The sequence below is a fragment of the Zosterops lateralis genome, assembly GCF_965231275.1.
Source record: "Zosterops lateralis genome assembly, chromosome: 17".
NCBI lineage: Eukaryota > Metazoa > Chordata > Aves > Passeriformes > Zosteropidae > Zosterops > Zosterops lateralis.
Window position 1 is genome coordinate 11,379,234 of NC_139777.1, and position 17,853 is coordinate 11,397,086.

Genomic DNA, 17,853 nt, shown 5'->3' on the forward strand with positions numbered 1-17,853 from the left:
GGACATTGCAAACAGGAAAAACCTCGTGTGACTCCACATGTTCCATCAGCTCCATGGCAGGTCCCAGCCTGGGACAGACTGATCCACCCCGGGGACAGCCAGCCCGGGCCCCTCTCGTGCAGGGACTTGTGTCATGCAGTGAGGTTTTATTGTAGGATTCCCTGCTCCTGGACGGGCTTTGCTCCTGCCACCTTGGCCAAAATCATTCCCTGACACCCAGCACTGCTCCCCCTGCCTTCCCCAGCAGCAGCAGAATGGGTGATGCTTTACATCTCCTTGGTGTAACGTAGGAAAGAAGGAGCAGAACTGGCAGCAGCCCCTTCAGTGCTAACCTCAAAATCTATGAGCATTTAAGCATTAAAAATTCAGCTCTGGCAGCAGCACCCAGCACCTGAGCTGCCCTCCTCTCCACTCTCACCCCAGTCAGGAAGGCAGGAAGGTTCATGGGCTGGCTCAGCCACGCAGCTGGGAACTACAGAGCACAGTGGAGGCTGCTCCAAACACAATGGGAATCCTCTGGGGAGAAAAAAAAAAAAAAAAAAAAAAAAAAAAAAAAAAAAAAAGGTAAGTAATTTTTTCCCAGGAAGTTACAGAAAAAGCTGGAGTAATTTACCACACAGTAATATGAAATGATTTTAAGGAACACATGCACTGACCAGCCAAGTCAAGAGAAAAAGCAAAAGTGGGAGATGAGAAAATTAGAAGTCTCATCAAAACATGCTGCATAAATGATAGATTTAGAAATGCCATCTGCCTACATGATGTTTACCAGAGCTTTTTAAAAAATGCTGACACTAGGAATGGGATACTGTTCATGCAATGGTCTCACACCTGCCCTGTACACGAGGTAGTATTTTCCCACTCCTAGTTGATATTCCGTGAAATTTTATGCCACGCAATTGTTTTTGAACTAGAGGGGCAAGTCAAAATGAGCTGCCTGCCAGGCTCTGCTGCATCTGCTCAGAGTTGCTCCTTCCCAGGGCAGTGTTTCCTGTATTGCAGAGGCTGCCTCACTCTTTGGCCCAGATCCTCAAAGCCATCCAAATTACTCTCTCCCACTGAAATCAATGAAAGCTGGAAATCAAAATACTTTTAAGGAGCAGAGATGCAGTTTCTAAATATTATTTTGTTCCTGAATACATTAAACCCAAAGCTGTTGCAGTCAACCCTCTTTGCTGCACTGCCAGAACTGGTTTATTCCAACCATCCCATCCTCAATATATCACCTTACAAATTTCCCAAGTCACAAATGTTGATCACCACACCTTTAAAGGACCTCAGAGATGCATCATTGGGTGTTTCTTTTCCCAGTTGCAACTCTCTGATTTTTGCAGCTAAGCAATTTTAAGAGTATTTAATGTAGCTTTTCTTTTAAATCTGCAAGTCATAGAAGATCCAGAGAAAATGTCCAAGTAGTTTCACAGGACTGGCTGATAATGTCTCTCTGACCAGCTTCTAAAACTTCTTAGAAATTATTTTCCTTCCATGGAAGTGTTCTGATCCCAGGAGCACCAAACCACTGGTTCCTTCCCTCACTGGCCATTGCAGTTTGCAATGACATGTCAGATCCCCACTGTCACCTACTGATTCTCTCTGTGCAGCTGGGAACTCTGCAGTGATCCAAGATCAGTATTATCAGTAAAATCAGTATTAACATCTCCCAGAGCAACTGGGCCAGACCCTCCATGCCTTCTGCATGCTCATTTCTCACTTCTGCACAAGTAACTGTGTTTATAATGAGCAGCTGCTGTTTTATGTCCTATTCAGCAGTTGGATAGGATAACTTCCATTACTATAACAAGATTTGAATAGATCTGTTACCTTTCTTTGGAACTAAAAAATGAACTGGTTTTCTAGTGGTTCTATGCCATTGTCCCTGCCAAGTATCAGACCATAGTTCTTGTGTATATTCCATGTCCTTATCCCTGGGTATTTCTACCCAGGCTCTCTCTTACCAGTGGCCAATGACAGTAAATTGACAGTAAGGAACACAAACGGCTTTTATATCTTTATTTTTTAAATAATAAATGCAGGGGGGGCAGCAGCAGCAGAGAGTGCAGCTCCCCTTGGTCACTCTGGAGAATCAACCAGCATTATAATCTGTGACTGCCCAGGCACAGTTTGAGAAGGGATGACATGAAGAGACAGGCTGAAACCTCCTGGAAACAAAACAGCTTCCAGCAGCCCCCGCAGCCATGGGAAGGTACTGCCACACGTTCAGAGCTGGCTCTGAGCTGAAAGGAGTCCAAGGCTGCAAGGACAGAAGTTAAATATTCTGATTCTCCCACGTGGATCCAAGAAAGGCTTTCTCATTCCTGGAAAGCAGAGCTGCAGTAATATCCTGTTCATTGTCTCACTGAACAAGGCAAACTCCAGAGTTTTGGGCAGCTGAGAAGTAGTGATAAGAGTATTTGCACTCCTCAGACTTAGCAGCTCAGCTCAAGCAGTAAACTCTAGAAAGCCTCTGTAGAACAACCCTTGAAATGCTTCCTTCAAAAAGGTGAGAGCAAAGCAAATAAAAAACCTCCTGCTCAAGATCTCTTGTGAAATTCACCCTTCTCTTTGCTGGCACTGCACGAGCAACACCTTGGGCACATCAGGGATACCCCTGGAACACAAAACAGGCTCATGACCAAACACAGCTTGCCACCCTAAAAATCATACCCAGGTACTGAGGCTTCCATATGGAGGACTGAAAATTATCAGTTTGCCTAGGATAGAATCTGGAAGGATTAATTTTATTTTAAACAGAAAAATTATTTCTGTCTTTACAAAGAGATTAATGCTTTATCAGTTTTGAGGCTCTTCTCTGTAATGAAATATTTCTTTCTAACTAGACTGAATTACTAAATACGGGCAAAATGACATTTAAGGGATGCATATTTTGCCAAGAACATAAGACTGAGAATTGCATTAGCACACGTGTTCAATGTTGTTAAACAGGACATTTAACATAGTGTGTTGTGACTTGTACATATCCCATTCCCAAAAACACTGCCTGAATCTCCTCAAAAGCAATGGAAGACACCTGTGTTAGTCTAAAAGATGGGATGAGGGCACAGTTACTTGAGATTCTTTGGACACAAAGCAAATCCTTCAGCATTAAAGACATATATATATATATATATATATATATATATATATATACATATATATAACCTGTATGTGTGTTTGTATATATGTGATTATTTCACTCACATTGCTCAACGTTGAATATTTGATAGCATTTTTTAAACCAACATTGGGAAAAGCTCAGTTATTCTGAAGAGTGTCTTCTTAATCAAAGTTACACATGCAGAATTGTGCTGGCAATGTCCATGGCTAAAATCATAATGAAGGACACTCCCGTGTCAGAGACTGGAGCCTTTTTGCACAAACTGTTCAATTCCAGCACAGGAGGAGTTCAGCTCTTACCAAAGGCTTAAGGAGAAGCTGAAGTCAAGGTAAAATTTGCCCTCAGAGGGAAATGCAAACCCCATCCCCAACACAGTCTGAACCCAGTCTGGGTCAGGAACGAGGGAAGGATTTTCAGTAATTTCATGTCAGGAGTTGACAACTCTCCGTAAAAGGCACTGCCCAAACAGACTGTGGCTTTATTTCTCTCAATGCTATTCAGCATGACAGACTATGAGATGGAATTCAATCTAAATTTAAGCACTCTCTGTAAACTATTAATAGAAGAAAAACTGGTAGCATGAATCATCATGTGGGAGCTGCAGAGCAACAGCTAAAATATAACTTACCTTTACACAATAAATGAACTGTTGGATTTGAAAGGCCCAGCAGAAGTCACTTGATTCTTCTTCACTTGAACTATTCTCATTTTATTCTGAGGAGCAATGAGAGGGCAAACCCTTATTTTAACTCAACAAAATACACATTGTGTATAACCCAGCTTTATCACAACACAAACTGGAGACAGAAAGTAGCTGCTGACCCTGCTCCCCACCACTCCCTGCTGGGGCATAGCGTGTGCTGGAAATGTTGGTGCAAAATGACACAACTTCAGGGGTTTATAGAGCTGAGCTCATGTTTTAGCAGCCCATTTCAATGCCAGGTGTACCTGTGGCCAAGAGCAGAACGGCACCAAACCTCCCTTTTGCCCAGAGCAAAGCCCAGCTGGATTCATTTCTTGGAACAGCCATTTCAGGGGGGGATTTTTTGCAGCTCCCGAAGTGCAAAGCTGACAGTGCAAAGCTGTGACTTTGCAGAGACAGCCCTGGCTATGACCAGTGCAGGCTGTGCCCTGGTGCAGCCCATGGACTCTGAGTGTGGCCCCATGGAGACACAGCCTGAACTCAACACAGTGGCATTTTGGTGCTCTGTGGGATATTTATTTTTGAAAAATATGATATTGTCAACAGCTCAGAGAAATTGTCTCCAGACTGTTATGTCTCCTTCTCAAGTTTCTTTCATTTTTAAGAGCTTAACTTTTAGGCTTCTGGCGTGAGGATAGAGCCTAAAATGGTTTAAGAAAAGGACATAAACAAGGGAGTGAGCTATGCACAGCACTGGAGAGAAGCACAAATAGTGCCCCACACTATAGAATCAATGCAGATGTCTAAGAGCGAAAATACTGGGATGAGACACTACTATGTCCAACCCTATTTTCATAATGAGATTAAGAAGGTTCCAAAGAACTCAAAATCCTGAAGGACAAAGGCCATTTAAGAAAAGTCGACAACGTATTTTTCAAATAGGGCATTTCATATACAGAAATTCAGCCCTAAAAAAAGGGTTAAACAATGGTGACACAGAGGAAATAGCAGACAAAGGCTAATAAAAACCTTAACCTGGATTAGAATTGGTGGCACCAGTCCTTTATCTGCTTCTTTAAAAATTCATAGACAAATTTTTTTTCAGAACAAAGACTTGCATGGGAGAAGTTTCAGATCAACTCTTCTAATAGAAATTAAACTAACAAAAATATTTATTTAGACATAAATGCTCTTCTAATCTCGAGCTGCCAGGAACAGGGACACTAATCAGCCAATTTGCCCATTCAAGGCGCTGGGCTGCAGCACCATGCAGGAATTCATAGAGAAGGTACTGGAGCTTCCTCAGTGCCATCACAACTTTCCAAGAAAATTTAAAAGAGAATTCACTCAACCTTTAGTATTGAGGATGAAAAAGAAAACCAGCTTGAGACATAAGAACATCTTACCATGAAATGCTGGGTTCAAGGAAAGACAGTGCTGAAAAAACAACACAGACAAAGCACTGAGTGAGGGAGCTGAGAGAGGCACAGAATTCAGCTCCCTTTTTGTTTGTTTTTTAAGCTCTACCCATAGCTTCTGGCTGTAAATAGCTCCCTAATTAATGAAGTTAAGAAAGGAGTTAACTTTCAATGATAAGGGTCTCCTCTAAAACAATTCAGTGTGGTAATAATGCACATCTTGGTGAGCTCCACTGATCTCTGCCCTTTGTAGAACTCTGCAACAGACAGGATTTAATCCAAGTCTCTTCTGTCTATCAAAGCAATTGTGAAACTCTTCAGCACAATTTCAGCAGAAGTTCTGTAGTGCTAACTTAGTTCCTCCACAGAATTTAACTGCAGAAAAACCATGACTTCAATATCAGCTTTTGTGATTTAATACAATGGAATATTATATTGCTGTTGTTTCTGAGTATTTATTTTACTATTCCATATAGCTGCAGCTTTTTGTTACAATAAGATCTTAAAAACTAATGAAATGAAGCAATTTTATTATATTCAACTTAGACACACTTATGGAGCTGGTTTCACATTTTTAACAAAATTTTTTAATGACATCTTGGAAGGCAATCCACGAAAATACTCTGGTGAGGGAATTTATTTCAGTGGATATGGGAAAGAAAAGTTGCAGCTCTACAGACTGTGCAGACCCTGCAGTTTTAGCATCCCTCAGGCCTGGCCCATGTCCTGTCCCCCAGATGCCCATTGCACCTGGACAAGTCTCTCCTGTGGTGCTGCACTTGCTACAGCAAAGAAAAACATTTATTTTCTGACATGAGTCTACTACACTACACTTTTGCAACACCTATTTGCAAAAGAAGTAGGAAAACTGAAGATCCATGCTTAAAACCAGGATATGAATTCATATTCTCAAACCACACATCTCCAGCAGCTCCAGACACTGCAGGAAGTACTGCAAGGAGTTCTCAGGGAGAATATTTCCCCTCCAGAGAGGAGAAACAAGACACTTTCTTGCAGAGTAACATTACTGAGACAGACTTTCCTGGATTGCTGAACAGTCAGAAAACACCACACAAAATCTCAAAAAGTTAGAGTTAAAATACCTCTACTAGCTACTGCCTTTCAGAACAATATTTACAATAATTAGGAGCTCAATCCAAACCTCTGGATCCAAATTATTCCAGAGCACTTGAAATTTAAGTTCCTAACCAGCATTTGAAAAGAGTTACCCTCCAGGATGATTTGAGACCAAACCAGATTTAAGGTGTTCTAAGTTTTATTTTCACCTGGAAAATTTATGTTTAGGCTTCTGCTTTAAACAGTCTGAACTGTTCTAGAGATTAAGTCCCCAACCTCTCTCAGCCCAACTCCTTTAGAGAAAGAGAGGGAGTGAGAACACAGTTGCCTTACTTGGGCTGTGCTAAGTAACATTTTAGTAATTGTAATCCTGCAATGTATTACAGAAGTTGCCTAAACTGAACATATCCTCTGCCATTTCCTTCTCTAGAACAATACAGGCTAAGCAGATGCCTTAAACATGTCCCTCTTATCTGGGGTATTCACTGTCTTATCACTTAAAACCCTTTGGGGGCAGATCCTGTAGAGGCTGCTGGTGTCCCAAGAGAAATGACTTCTAAAAAAATCCTGGGGTTATGAGCAGCCTCACCTCCACCACTGCTTCCTGCAACACTGCTGAAAAAACAGTGCCAGACCCAGCGTGAGAACAGCCCCGTGTGCAGGCCTCCAGCCAAGAAAACAAACACACACTCTGCTATTTGCAACCTTTATTTCATGAATAATTAAGAAGAAAACATGGCAACATTGGCAAATTGAAGGCATACATACTAAATACTCATACAGAATACATTATGGAGAAAGTAAATGCCCAGGTCTTTAGTGGTCCTTGCAAACTGAAAGCATATTGGGTCCTCCAAAAGGTTTAGCTTAACATAGGCTTGCTGACTTTTCAAGGTCCAATCATTACCAACTTGTGCCTTTCAAACCGGAAACAGGGTGAAATACAATTGGAATACTCATTCAAATTCTCCTCAAACCTGTATTTCTCAGCTCTAACCAGAAGCAAACAAAATATGTTTTTCCTCCTCGCCATTTAAATATATACACTAATACACCAGCCTAAGTACTCAGGACACAAGCACTTGTTGAAACACGTTCCATGTTACTCAGAACCTGCAGGAGTACAGATCTGTACACACACATTTATACATGTGCTTGTGGCTACATCTGTACATTTATGCAAAGCCTCTCTCTGTGTAAGATGTGTGTAAACTATTCAAAAGGGTTCTGGAAAAAAGCAAAGTACTTGCACTTGTCTAGAAGAATTTCTAAGCCCATACACAGGTTGACATACAACAGCTGTGTTTCAAGGAGAGTAAAACTAATACAAATCAGAAAAGCTGGAAGGATGAGAAGAGCTTTTAGAATCACTGGGGTTTGTATCATCTTTAAAGGCCATGGAAAGTGAGCTTTAAATTAGCTATTTAGCAGAGATCATTACTGGCTGCAGTGTCATCTCAAACAAGGTTAGTCCTTATCCAGTTTAGTGCTGTGAAGTCAGACTGAGGCATCAATAAAATTCTGTTCTTTCACCAAGTCCAAAATTCATCCCACTGTTCTGTCAGTTCTGCCTCACACCTGAACTGGAGGTACCCTCGTCCAAGAGGTGGAGGGTACCAATTAATGCCCTTCTGGGTTTGATCAGGAGAGTTGTTCAGTATTAAATGGGATCACTGATTTATTTCAGATACACTGAACAACTCTTGATCATTACTGACCTAAAGTGAACTTACAGTCTGGAAGCAAACTAGTCTATGTCTTGTTTAATAGTGTTATACTTTCTTCCCATTAGATAATACACAGAAAAAAAACACATTTCTGTTCAAAATAACCCTTCAGATACATATAAAAGTGCTACTTATAGACAGAAAAATTAACCTTACAATACACATAAAACCAAAAGTTTCTATCAAACTGAAATGTTGTAAGTTACAAGGATTAATTACTTGAGTATGTTACATGTATTTGTGCCCTCCTAGCTGAACTGATTCCCAAGTAACTATCCTAACTGAACATATGCAATAATTGGAAACCATTAAAAGCCTCCAAAGAAATTTCAACAATGGAACAAAAAAAACCCCAAAAAATCAAAAAACCAAAACAACAAAAACCAAACCAAACCAAAAACAAACAAACAAACAAACAAAAAATAATAATAAAAAAAAAAAGGAAAAAAAAAAGGAAAAAAAACCCCAACAACTACACTCCCTCCCTCAAAAATTTTTTAAAAAATAATTAAAGAAGAGCCCTTTTCTCCCCACTTGTTGAAAGAGTTCCAAATCAAAACTGCAAAACTGGACTATTCCATTATTGCAAGTGCAGTCCACAGTCAGAACAGGTCAGTTCATGAACTGTGGGAGCAGGGCTGCCAATGGCTCCTGTGCAGCAGGAAATGTCTGCTGGGCTCCCTTACTACCATATAAATACACCAGTTACACGCAGTTAAAATACCACATGGATCACTAGGGTGAAAATGCACATCATACATTGCTATGCTGGGGCAGAGCAGGTTCCAAGCCTTGGCTTCCCCAAGCAACTTCCTCATACTCTAGAGCTATGCAAAATACAAAAGCCTTAGAAAAGTGCAACAAAACTAGCTTTATGACATTTTCCTTTCCATTTCCATAAATACAATCTCATAAAAATATTATTAAACAGAAGCATACTTCCCAGTGGAGAACTAACAGGCCACGTTTCAGCTCTCAGTAAATGATTTTGCCTAAACTGAAACCCCCTGAAAATAGGGGGTTAAAATGAAAGCAGCTTAATTGCATCAGGCTGCTGTAACATTCTGCCAGAAGTTCACCCTACTGCATCCCCAAGTCCTGCTGGGACTGATGGGAACTTTCTGTGCAACTCTGAGGCAGACAATGGCCTTTGGGTAAGGAGTATTCCAAGCAAAAGCTAATGTCAGTTGGAAGGAAGTCATCTGGTATTCAAAGGTTTTACCAAAGTTTCATTGGGAGAAAATAATTCTAATTGGGAGAAAGAATGAATTAGCTCAAGGAGATCAGGACAGGGGCTTTGTTAAACTGAGTTCAAGGGTGCTGCACCCAAACAACTGGTAAGTGTAGCAAAAATATAAGGGAAAAAAGACTCATATCAATAAAAAGAAATCAGAACTGTAAAAACCTTGACCTTTTAAGTTATTTAGCATTAATTATCCACAGCATACATGCTACATATTCCAGATGCTTAATGCCTTGGGTTAGATAATTATAGAGTGAACTACAAGACTGATTCTGAAATCAGGGAACACAACAGAAGAACCCTAGCTGAAGGAGGGACACAGCAAGCCACACAGTAATTTAAAACCCATTCAGCCACTCTCCTGTGAAGGCAAAAACACTATTAAAGATATCTTGCTAAATAGGGACAATTAAATGTACTAAGAGATGTCTGTGTTTTGCCAGTCAACACACACTAACTTGGGAAAGCACAGTGGCATGTCCAGCCCTCATGGATGACGAAGACACTTAATTAGCACTCCTCACCAAGTAATTTCTCAAACTGGTTAATTGTAGCTTAAAGAAAGGGATCCACTAATGGCAGCTTAAAGAAAGGAATTGCAGAAATAGAGCTCAGCAGAACATAAAAAACAAACAGAAATAAATATTTACCAAGTCAAGGGAAGGACCATAAACAAACTACACAGTTAACTCAGTCCATACATGAGCATGACTATTTTAAGGCCCTCTTTCTAGACCACCTCAGCATAACTCACAATAGGCAAAAAGCAGCATGGATGTGTACAACTGCATTCCTTCCTAGAAGAATATTCCCCCTTAGGAGCTCCTGCTTTGGGCTGTGTTAGTTGCAAGAGGCAAACAAGAAGTGAAGTCACTACAGGAGTCACAGTTTAAAGGTGTAACTGCATCACTTCAGCCTTTGGAAGGAACTGTCACACCAGGAAATCTCCCCAGACCAGGAACAGGCAGGAAGAAAAACACCCACAAGTTCTCCAAATCTCCATCTTCCCAAATAATCTTGGTTAAAACTAGGCCGGAATAAAAACTGTGCCCTGGGCCAAATCTGTACAGAAATAGAATTGAGGAAAGTAATCTTCTGGTGATGCAAAAGAATCCAAATGTCTGGAGTGTTGAAACTGAAAAAACAGCCAAGAACTTAACACTGAGATCAGTAAGAGAAATGAGTCTCCAATGCCACAGCTACAAGACTCACAAGGCAGATCCTCAGCAGCTTAAACCACTGCACTGCACCATTACAGGAGGGGTCCAAAATTTATTTCTCCTCATGCACCTAAAACCAGAGCATCACTGCTGCCAGGGACATTAATAGGAATTTACACCAATAAATTAAAGCAGAGATCATTTAGCTCTGGCAAATTAAGGGCCTTCTAAGACACGATGATGGACTTTACAGAAAACACAAACAGTGGGAATATTTCATAAAACTGGAGACAAAAAATTTTCAGGAACACTAAATGTAACTCGAATATATTTTATGCTAAAGAGACAAAAATCGACCTTTAAATCAGAATATGTCATAATTATATACTACATTCTGGATAAACTATACACAAACACAAATTTAAAAGTGAAAATTTCACTCAGTTTTTCAGAGGCAGAAAACGTTTTTCATGAGGGGCAGAGGTTCACACTGGAGATACTAAATTAGTGTTTCTATTTAAACAAACAGCCAGATCAAACTGAATTTTTAAACAAAACCAACTGAAAACCAAATCAAGTGTAACACCTATGGAAGTGTTTCCATCCAGAGGATGACACAGCTGTACCTGCATCAGGATGTCTCACAGCTCCATTTTGTTGCCCACCCTACAGCTGGCCATGAGTAACCCTGATATTCTACAGCACAGGCATTTGCAAGGCACATAGTTAAATAGAAATGGATAACAACATATTTTCAGTACATTCAGAAATATCTTCTGGATTACAAGTAAAATAAATCAGCATAAACTTGCACTTCACATGAACAAAAACCCAAGCTGTTTCAGGATTAACTATGAACAGAAACCAAACACAACAGTGTATTTATTCCACATCCAGAAGGGCTACTGATATTTTTCCTCTTGGACAACTGAATGTGGTTTGAACCTTCAGAAAAAAACACATTTTAGAGTGCAGCAGGGCATTGTGTTTGCTTTAGATCTTCCATTGCTTCATTCCTTCCACTGGGCAGCTGTGCAGCACCTCACAGGTAAAGGCTCAGATACATCAGGACACAAAAACCTCTTCATGAAGCCCAGGGCTCCTGGGCTGGATTCAAAGAGTTTTACCAGACAGAACACACTAAGAAGAAGTTCACAGAGCTCTGAAGTTCGTAACAAGATCCCTTCTATAATTACTGCTAGCTTTTCTCTCTCTTCCTTTCTGAAGACCAGCACCTCGTGTTTTTAACAGAAAGGATCTGGCAAACGTGATTTTTTCTTTGACAAATGGTTACACTCTCAGGATTATTGCATTTAAGGACTCTGACAACATTCCATGTAAATGAAAATAACCATTGGACAGAAAAAAAAAATTAGCTCAAAGCTGAAATTACCTCACCAAAATATGTAACGAGTGAATTTAGATCAAGAAATGCTATCCTTTTCATTAGAAAAATATTTTTTTTAACTCTAAGGCAATGAATAAGACAATCATAGAGAAGGATATCTGTTCAGAGGATAAACAGAAGAGTTTTTAAACACTGATTGGCAAAATCTGGAATTTAATAATAGGAGATAGAAACCAAGACAGTAGTAATGTGTATTTCCACTAAGACTATTCTTATTGAAACTAATGAAGTAAAATATTTTTGAAGAAATATAGAGGAGAGGAAAATGCATTTCAGACTTTTATTAAAATCTATTAATGAAGATCTTTCAGTTGAAACCTCTCTTGACACAATTGTCTTTAGATTATGCTGGCTCTTCAAATGCACCAATTAATAAACTGAGGGTCTCTACTTCTAGTTCTAAAGAGCTGTAAGAATGTTTGAGACACCACTGCTCTGAAAACTTCTCCAAAGGCCCTCAGCACAGGTTAAGCAGTTATTTTGCAATGTTCCATAATTCTCACAGGCACATATCAGTGTAAATGTGTATTCTTATCCAATGCTAGAGACATGCTGAATTATTACTCTTCACAGGGGCAATGTTCTTCAGATGATGGGGTTTGGAATTTGGCAATACTTTTGAGTTAAATCTGTGCTTTTATACCATGAAGAAGTTTCACAGATGCCAAGCACAGTTGCATTCACTGGGTTAACATCTATGACATTCAAACTGTCCTTAACAGTCGTAAGAGCACCATAGAGCAGATTTATTTTCTTTACAGTGGGGTTACTGCTGAAAGAGCCTGTGCTTATAAATAGCAGCTGTTACAGAACTCACTGCTCAAGTTGGCTTCTGCTTAATATTAATGAGATGTTCCGTGGCTGGACTGCTGGGAAATGTTCAGAAAAGCAAGAGGCAGAAGCAATGACAGAGTGAAGTCTCCCCTGGATTTGACAAACAAGATTACAACAAACAGCTCGTGACAAATGGAGCCATGAAACTGTTGGGAGCCATTAACATTCCACACCAGGCCCTGAAGTGCCAGGACAGATCAACTCAATGATCGCTAAGGCACTTAAACTCTTTTGCCCAAGAGCTGCTAAATGAATTCAGGTACATTTAAAAAAAAAACAAACAAAAACAAAAACAAAAAGAAGTTGAGCAGACTAAAGTTTCTCAATTCCTTCCTTGTGACAGTGAGTCATTTCCACGCAATATTTGAGACTACTGGGTGTACACACATTACATCAGTTCCTCCATAGTCCTTCCAGAGAACATCTCACCTTCTGTCACTCAGATGAGGATGTGCAAGACCAATGAAAAACACACAGAAAACATGGCAAAGCTGGATTTTGATACAAACTACTTCATTATTATATGTTATTGAGAATATCTTCTCTGCAAAGGAAATGTTACCACAGTTCCAGACTTCTACCCCAGATATCCAGGACGTGTGCTCGTATTGCTGTAGAGGAGAGCCCGGGGTGGCTGCATGTGCTGCACAGGCAAAGGAGAAAGAGAGCAAAGAACAAGCCAGGCAAGGGGTGATCATTGATTCATTTCTGTCAGAGTGGAAGCACAGGGACTTTGCACAGATTCCTTGAAGTGTAGTGTACCCTGAAAGCCAGGAGCTGCATGTGCTAGTCTTTACAATCCATAAGATAAAGATGAAAGCCACATCACTGTGACAGAGGTAGGCTTATAATGAAGCTTTAGAATGAAGACTTCTTCTGTGCCAGATTTTTCGAGGTATCAAGAGCACTTTTGCCCTCAATTTGTCATTATGGAATCAAAGCTTGTTTTCCTAGAATATTGTGCACATTTTAAAGGATGGAAAATAGCTGTATAGGCAGTAATTAAGTTACCATTAAGAACTCTACTGAAATGGGCTGCCATATGCTGTGGGTAGAATATTCAGAGTCTGTGGAATCAGGATGCTACAGGAAGTTCAGTAATATGATGCCATGTTATCCTTTTCCTTCTCAAAGCTTTATCTGTACATTCAGTCTCCTATATGCCAGAGGAAGCATTCATCTCACTCTCCTAGCAAAGAAAGTTTCAGGAAGTCTGACTGGAAAGGCAGCACAGAAGTAGTTCAGGCTCTTTAGGCTACATAATTAATCTGAATAGCTTAATAACTTGGGTTTTCCAAGCACTGTGGCAACAAGTTCTTGCTTTTATACAGTTGTTTCCATGCTTAGTAGCTGAAGCAATCTGAGGCAATCCATGATAGTGTCACTGAAGTTTGAGGGGACTCAAATGTTGCCAGTTTTCAGTGAAATGGGGATTAGCGTTTCAGTAAGATTTCCATTTGGTAGCTCATGTTGGTTGTATCCCATGGATCTGTCAAATGATCAGGGTTCAGGTTTCAAAGTATTTGTAAATGGCTGTAACATACAGCATGACATTCTGCCAGTCTGGACGCTCAGTTCGCACCATTTCATTGATGTCCTGTCACAGAAAACAGATTGGTCAAAGTCAGCAATGAAAACCCTGAGAGCACTGTGGCAGTGTTTTCACACATTCCTGGGAACGGTAAATCTGTCAAGTTTCCACAATTTAAAGTACTGATGAAGAAAGTTCTGGTTTTTTCCATACATCTTGGTATTGCTCACAAAATGTAATGAATAGCATATCTGTAGATAGTTCTTTTGTTGACTTAAGATTGAAATGCCTGATGCTGTGCATGCTTAAGCTGTCCCCCACTGAGCACAGCTGGTACAATAGTCAGACTTTAGTGTTCACATAACCCTGCACCAACCTTGGAAATCAACACAACCTACCCAGGAACTGTGAGCCACAGAATCAAGGCCCAGATATTAATGGAAGTTAAAAATCCCCATCAGGTTAAGTATCAATAAATAATTGACTCCTATCTACCCTCTTCAGCAAATGTACAAAGCAAAACAGAGTGATGTAGTTCCTAGTAACTTCTGTTTACTGCAACACTCTGCTTGAAAGCTTTGGATGCAGGAATCTCCAGAACTCAACAAAGAAGTTGTGAGTTCTTTTAGCTGAACACCTTCTTCAGAGAATGAATAACTTCTACTTGCATTCCACTCCTGTTTACATGCAGCAGTTTTCACACCCTTCTTAACCCCTTGCTCATGTAATATGGATGAGACAAAAATCCCCAAACCTACAAATCACACACAGTGTGCATGTGGGTATGTGAATAGATACTAACTTCTTAACATGGATACAATTTTCATTGAACTCCATTCAATTTGCCTGTTTAGAGTATCTGTGATGAAGTGCATCACAAAAGGGAAGGACAGACATTTGGACTAAGGCTGAGTTATGCAAGAATTTCTGCAGTTATTTTCCACAATCTCATTCTTACATCAGCACTTAGTAAGAAACTTCCACATCTCAAATCGGTGCCAAAGTCAAAGTACGAAAGCCCAGGAGCTGCACTGCCATTGTCAGCAAACACAATGCTGGGGGGCTAAAAGCACTGATAAGGATCAAGGAAAGTGTTATTTTTAAAAACTCTGTTGTACTGTTAGTTGCTAACTATGGCGGCTTTGTTAGAATTTAGGTTACAAAAGTATCATTTAAATCTCATTTCTGATAACGGCCACTTCAGCTGAGTTTTTGTGATCATTCATGAGGGTTTTGGATACTCCAATTCCACACCTTCAGAAATACTCCTGTTCTAGTAAACACTTGACTACTGAAAACTAATTCTTTTACTCTAAGATTTGTGCAAGAAAACCTTTAAACAATCACTGAAGAAATCTTACAACTATTTGCAATGATGACAAATTGGAAGTCTAAACTTAAGAGGCAAATCTCAGTTCTCACACTACACTGAGAAAAAGGAACAAATTACATTTCTTGATTTGTAGCTCAAGAGTTCAAAAAATCCCAAATAATTTAAAAGTAGGTCAGAGACAGGACAGATTTAATGGATTCTTGAAAGTTGTATTCTCAGATTATTCTTAAACAAATTCATTGCTGTTATTGGTATTTATTTTCATAGTGGAAGAGTTGGTGAACCTTCCTTTTAAAGCTTAACCAGTCTGTATTTCAGTCATTATTTAGTGCAGTAATCTCTAGCTGAGCTCATCTGCTGCTATTTTTAAGTATAAGCATCCAAATATTTTGAGTCTAGAAAACAGAGTAATTTTGATTTTTACAAATGGGTCATAATTCATTCAATATGCATTTAAATCTTACCAGAGTAGATTTGATGCCAACACTTTCAGCTGCCTGAAAAGCCAAAGTGAAATTTCTTCTCTGCATGAGATACGAAAACATGTTAGAAAACAAGGAAATACTATTTCTAACATAACAAAATGGTCTTAAGAATGTTCATAATAATGCTACTACTTTTGCTGCAAATGGAGACTACAGTAATTTAACTGAATCATAGCAATGTTTAATACCATCCAAAAATTTATAAAAATTTTTAATTGCCTGTTCAGAAGATAATGCTGAGTATCATTGTCAGTGAAGAATAATTGAGTTATAAAATACTAAAGATTATTTATTCTCTAAAAAGCATAAATAAAAAGAATCTCTTTGTGCATTAATGAAATAATCTTCTGTTTTTAGGATTTATTATCATTAATTGTACATCCTGGGCTAACCAGCAGGTAGGAACTGTGGCAGAGCAGAATACACAATAATTTAGAAATCCTAGTAACAGTGGGATTTTTAGAACTCAAATTAGTTCATTGGTCTTTATTAACTCATATTAACTAAAGCATTGCAGCCCTGAGAATGGGATTTTTAATGTCTTACCTTGTCCTGGCTGTTCAGCTCTTGATAGGGAATATGGGCTGGGAGGTAAGTGTGGAGAACTGCACAGAAAGCCAGGCCATCATTCCAGCTGCTGCTGAAGTTTGTGATGTCAATATTCTTGAAGAGAAAAAAAAAAATAAAAGCAATATTAAAATCGTAATCTAACAATTATCACATGCTACCAATTCATCAATACTTCTTTTTAATACCTTCAAGAAATCGGCAGAGAAAGGGACAGCCCAATACCAAAGTGCTGTGGTAAGAACTGCACTACGATAATAAGAAAGTCATTATTTTATATATTAATTTCAGGTAATATTAAGTCCTCCCTCAAAAAAAGTGCAAAATGTGTGCTTGAGTGTGCGTTAAAAGCTGTAAAATGCTGTGCTACAGAAGGTTGGATTTGATGCAACTGTACACTCCAGGACTGAAAAGCAAACGAGTCAAAGACTTGTACCCAAATCCCTGATCAGACAATGTGCTCCTGCCTCTGTTCATGTTCATTCTATTTTCTACTTCTACTACATTCATATCCAGACAAAATTTCTAAATGATGAGGAAAAGTATTTTTTCTTCTAACAAGTGATTTCTCTATAGAAACTGATGTGAACAAGATTACAAAAAAAAAGTTAACTTTCATTTGGAAATAGAGATGTTCCAGCAGATTTAGTGCTGACAGTAGAAGAGAATCTTTGGGATTGAAACTGAAATTGAAAACTGCTGTCTTGCACTCTTGATCTTTTAGTTCCCGTAGGAAACTCAGTGGCACTGGTAAATGCATCTCCTGAGACTGTATAAATTATTGTAGAGTCAGCCCAGTCCAAGAGAGTCATGAACAAGATGCCTCAGTGACCTTTTAAATGACTGTATATTTGGCTGTTGGCAGTCAAACAATGTTAGAGAGGCTAAGTGGATAGCAGTCAGTTTAAACTTTAATTAGGAAACAACCAGTAACAATAATATATCATATATCTTTTACACTTTCATGGAGAAATATAAATATGCTTTAATATCTAACTCACTTAACTGGGCTCAAGAAGAAGCTTACTTAGTTTACTGCAGGAACTAAAACCTCCAGTCACAGAAGTGCAGGATCCCAATTACCTGAGCCAACTTTTCACCTTACAGCAATTTAGTCATCATCCTCATCAGCTGTCTTGGACAAGACACTAAAACTGGTTATTCCTAAGGCAGAAAACTCCACCCAGAGCCAGAGCTCTGTGCCAGGCAGTCCAGGGCACTTGGACTTCAAATGAACAACAACCACAATCTCCTCGGACAGAGGGGAAAAAACAAAACTCTGGGCAATTTCTAGAAGAATGTGAGGGAAATC

The 17,853-nt window shown here is 39.4% G+C and overlaps 1 protein-coding gene across 2 annotated transcripts in view; it reads right to left on the bottom strand.

The window, feature by feature from the left end:
- Positions 1-6,952: 6,952 nt before the first annotated feature.
- The window catches only part of SPECC1L (sperm antigen with calponin homology and coiled-coil domains 1 like), a 63,283-nt gene continuing 52,382 nt past the window's right edge, over positions 6,953-17,853 (bottom strand). For both annotated transcript variants that reach the window (XM_083874136.1, XM_083874137.1), the window contains 3 exons: positions 16,521-16,637; positions 15,954-16,013; positions 6,953-14,222 (listed from right to left, as the gene is read on the bottom strand). In XM_083874136.1, coding sequence (XP_083730262.1) covers positions 14,133-14,222; positions 15,954-16,013; positions 16,521-16,637 — 267 coding nt within the window. In that variant the 3' untranslated portion in view covers positions 6,953-14,132. The remainder of the gene's footprint in view (positions 14,223-15,953; positions 16,014-16,520; positions 16,638-17,853) is intronic.